The sequence below is a fragment of the Salmo salar genome, chromosome 20, assembly GCF_965601325.2.
Source record: "Salmo salar chromosome 20, fSalSal1, whole genome shotgun sequence".
In the NCBI taxonomy this organism is placed as follows: Eukaryota; Metazoa; Chordata; class Actinopteri; order Salmoniformes; family Salmonidae; genus Salmo; species Salmo salar.
Window position 1 is genome coordinate 69,037,484 of NC_138310.1, and position 4,667 is coordinate 69,042,150.

At 41.8% G+C, this 4,667-nt stretch overlaps 1 protein-coding gene across 4 annotated transcripts in view; it reads right to left on the reverse strand.

Moving 5' to 3' along the window:
* The window catches only part of siral1 (SIR2 antiphage like 1), a 17,391-nt gene extending 13,251 nt beyond the window's left edge, over positions 1 to 4,140 (reverse strand). Inside the window, exons 1-3 of one of the 4 annotated variants that reach the window (XM_045703866.2) lie at positions 4,044 to 4,140; positions 1,397 to 1,498; positions 895 to 1,147 (exon numbers count right to left, since the gene is read on the reverse strand). In XM_045703866.2, coding sequence (XP_045559822.1) covers positions 895 to 1,147; positions 1,397 to 1,491 — 348 coding nt within the window. In that variant the 5' untranslated portion in view covers positions 1,492 to 1,498; positions 4,044 to 4,140. Of the gene's footprint in view, positions 1 to 894; positions 1,199 to 1,396; positions 1,499 to 3,803 lie in introns of all 4 variants that reach the window. The other 3 variants (XM_045703864.2, XM_045703865.2, XM_014162804.3) reach the window with 3 other exon arrangements.
* Between the last annotated feature and the right edge of the window lie 527 nt (positions 4,141 to 4,667).

Below are 4,667 nucleotides of genomic sequence, written 5' to 3' on the forward strand. Positions count from 1 at the left end.
GGCTACTTCATATCGCAAGTGCCATACATCTATAATTCGCTATTGAATCGTTTTATGTTCCGCTACAATTGCGTGCCCCGTTCTGATAAGATGCTGAACATTTACAGAGGCCTGTGGCGCACCACCGCCTGCTAAGAACAGAAAAATATTTGCCACAGGGTCCATGGCTGTGTAATCACCTGATCTGCATGATTGTGAACCTGGAATAAAAGTGATGGATAAACCCACACTGGGCAGTTGGTTTCTTTTGTGACAACAGGTGGGCTGCTGAAACAAAGCATGTTTAAGCAATCTGAAAGGTGCGATGAGACATGACTAACACTGAAGGCAGATAGTATTAAGGCCTCATCAACCGGTTATGGTTTGAGCCGACCTGGTATGAAGGGGAAGGGGGGGTACGGAAATCCAAAAATGTTTCCCCTTGAATTTCTCATTTAGTCATGGTCCACTGATTCGTTGACTTATTGAGAGAAATCAATGGGAGGTTATTCACTGGGGGGGATTTCTTCATCTAGCGAATCAAATAACAGGCCTTAAAAGTCCTGAGTGCCAGAACTGGTTGAGCTAACTTGTCAGTGGCTTTGAAAACAAGAAATTTAATGATGACGTGTTGTAGTAATCCATCAGTGCTGTACTTAAGGTTAGGGCATCACCTTTTACACAGAACACAGGTTAAAAAACCTGAATCAAATGTTTTAGAATTTAGATAAAAACATTGAACTATGCTGACTGCTTGCCACTGTCACTCCCACTATGATTACAAATCCCAATAAAGGAAAGTTTACAATGAAAGTCACTGGTGTGTCTCAACCAGCTGGAGACAGTGTATTGGCAGTGTGCTGTCCACATCTGTTTGTATGTGTGTGCACAGGAGCGGGGGAGGGGAAGCCTTACCGGAGAGAGCTTCTGGATGAGGTCATGAGCCACGTGGACTAGGTTCTTGTCCTCCTGCAGGCTCTTCTGAAAACGCCTACTCTCCTCTTCCTCGAGGAGGTCAAAGTCGTTGGCTGCGTCCAACAAGGCCTGGATCAAACCCTTCCAGGAGCGCAACGCGGGGACCTGAGGGGCCACAGCTGAACTCACCCCTGTACCAATAACTAGGACCAGCTCGGGCGCCCGCTTGGTCTTCAGGCTGGGCAGCAGTTTCCTTTGGGGCAGGCAGAGATTGAGTGATGGTTCCATTGATGGTTCCCAAATCCTTAGACAACATGAAGGTTAAACAAATCATGGCAAGTTTACTTGGCTGCTGTTTGAACCTAGGCTGAAAAGGTAAAGAATGGGTTTAGAAACAGAAACTAAGAGGAAAAGTTCCTGACCAGTCTGATATTGATAATGCATTGGCATATAAAGAGGAACTGAGTACTAAATGTAGGCTACTCATATCAGTTTTTGATACCTGGGTTTTTTGGTGTTGGAGTCAACATCCTGAGTATCAGCATGAGCTGGTCGCTTCTCGGTTTTCACAGTCACAGAGGCCACCACAGAGGCCATTCAGCTCCTGTAAGACAACCATGAGATTGAATATAGAGTTGAAGTCAGAAGTTTACATACACCTTAGCCAAATACATTTAAACTCAGTTTTTCACAATTCCTTACATTTAATCAGAGTAAAAATTCCCTGTCTTAGGTCAGTTAGGATCACCACTTTATTTTAAGAATGAAATGTCAGAATAATAGTAGAGTGATTTATTTCAGCTTTTATTTATTTCATCACATTCCCAGTGGGTCAGAAGTTTACATGCACTCAATTAGTATTTGGTAGCATTGCCTTTAAATTGTTTAACTTGGGTCGAACGTTTCGGGTAGCCTTCCACGAGCTTCCCACAAAAAGTTGGGTGAATTTTGGCCCATTCCTTCTGACAGAGCTTGTGTAACTGAGTCAGGTTTGTAGGCCTCCTTGCTCCCACAAGCTTTTTCAGTTCTGCCCACAAATGTTCTATTGGATTGAGGTCAGGGATTTGTGATTGCCACTCCAATACATTGACTTTGTTGTTCTTAAGCCATTTTGCTACAACTTTGAAAGTATGCTTGGGATCATTGTCCATTTGGAAGACCCATTTGCAACCAAGCTTTAACTTCCTGACTGATATCTGGAGATGTTGCTTCAATATATCAAAATAATTTTCCCTCCTCATAATGCCTTCTATTTTGTAAAGTGCACCAGACCCTCCTACAGCAAAGCACCCCCACAACATGATGCTGCCACCCCCGTGCTTCACGGTTGGGATGGTGCTCTTCGGCTTGCAAGCCTCCCCCCTTTTCCTCCAAACATAACGATGGTCATTATGGCCAAACAGTTCTATTTTTGTTTCATCAGACCAGAGGACATTTCTTCAAAAAGTACAATCTTTGTCCCCATGTGCAGTTGCAAACTGTAGTCTGGCTTTTTTAATGGCGGTTTTGGAGCAGTGGCTTCTTCCTTGCTGAGCAGCCTTTCAGGTTATGTCGATATCAATTTGTAAGTCGCTCTGGATAAGAGCGTCTGCTAAATGACGTAAATGTAAATATAGGACTCGTTTTACTGTGGAAATAGATACTTTTTTTTACCTGTTTCCTCCAGCATCTTCACAAGGTCCTTTGCTGTTGTTCTGGGATTGATTTGCACTTTTCGCACCAAAGTACGTTCATCTCTAGGAGACAGAACGCATCTCCTTCCTGAGCGGAATGACACCTGCGTGATCCCATCGTGTTTATACTTGCGTACTATTGTTTGTACAGATGAACGTGGTATCTTCAGGCGTTTGGAAATTGCTCCCAAGGATGATCCAGACTAGTGGAGGTCTCCAATTTTCTTTTCTGAGGTCTTGGCTGATTTCTTTTGATTTTCTTTTAATTTTCCCATGATGTCAAGCAAAGAGGCACTGAGTTTGAAGGTAGGCCTTGAAATACATCCACAGGAACACCTCCAATTGTACCAAGTAAAACTTGTCTGATCAGTAGCGGGAAAGACTCTGTGAAAATGACGTAATGAAAAACGTCACGACGTGAATTGGTTATTAGACTTGCTTTCAATGACAGATCTATAACTTACGTACGTTTCTATGTTAATTTAATAGGGTCGCCCAAAAAGTTACATATTGCAGCATTAAAGGTAGTCCTTAAATTGTTCATAGATTTCTATGGTTTGTTAAACTTTGAAATCTGTGTTTTGTTTGGTATAGCTGCATTTTATAGTAAAACATTTGAGTCTCAGCGTAATCTTCGGTGGCTAGCTAAAGTCGTGCTTGAGGCTTATTTATTGTGTCATTATTGCAATAATAGTCTTGGTGCTAAATAAGAATGATCATGTTCTCCGTCTGGAGACATTTCCTGACAAACTTCAACTAAGGAAACATGTTTTCTTTTGTTGACGTGTACATTTATGAAAGCAAAATTTGAATAAAAAAATGGACAACAATAAGCAAAACAAACAACAATAAGCAAAAGTTAGCTAACTGTACAGTACACTGTATACTATAGATGTACTATTGTAAAAGTTGTTGTTCCACTGGATATCATAAGGTGAATGCACCAATTTGTAAGTCGCTCTGGATAAGAGCGTCTGCTAAATGACGTAAATGTAAAATGTAAATGTACTTCTGTGTCTTTATCGTTACTGGCCAACTGACGTTAGATAGCTTGCTTAGCTAGTAACTAGCTAGCTAAGTGCGCTGTCAGGAAGAACTGGCTAACGTTACGTTAGCTAACCAGCAGGTTACAGTTCAATGTACAGTAAGTAGGCTAGCTAGAATTACGTTAAAGTTGAGCTAGCTGTGAAATATGACACACTGGCTTGTTAAATTCATACAAGTATTTACACTTACCCTGATAACTCCAACAAGTTGCTTTTTTTGGTCGAGTTAACGTTAAGTTAGCTGGCATGCAACTGCGAGTTAAAAATCAGTCTACCGACATATCCTGCTTTAAAAGCCGGTATTTGCAATTGTTGTACTTGACATGGCGTAGTCTGAGTGCCTTTGCCTGCTAGATATTATTCTTAGCAAATATATTTAGCTATAAACATTTCTGTCGACTTCCTCTGTGTACACAACCTGTCGACTCACATGCTGCTGGAGGTCTGTGTGTGTCGTGATGAGTTGGACAAGGGATGTGCTTGGTGCGCGACTACCACAGACAGAACAATGGGACAGGTATTTCACCGGATGTATAAATGTGACGCCTCCGGTTGGCTTTTCCACCCTTGCCAAATATGGTAGTGAGAGGAAGCCCATTGGCCGGCAGTGGGAGAAGATGGAACGAGATGGATTTTTTGACGTTCTGCACATCGATGAGACGTTTGATGTCAATACAGTTTCTGTTCCCTAAACTAGAATATGTTATGAACAAATTGGACAGTTTTTACTTTACCCTTTGCAGAAGTTTGAAAAAAATTGCGTTGTTTAGGAGAACAAATGTGAATTAAGTTATTGCTTTCGCGCACCTCAAGGAGTTAGGCGTTCCCTAACTGAAATATGCAGATGATGCTAGAACGCGCCGATTAGGATCTAGCTCGACTCTGCCCATCTCATTGGTTGTACTGCCCACTATGACTAATTTGTTCCCGTTTGAAACGACAGGCTGTGGTCTATCTTAGTTTAGTTGTAAAAATCTTTGCTACTACTGTAAATCCCACTTATTCTTCGGTGGGTTTTATGGCAGACTACAACCCAAAAAGGTGTATTACCGCC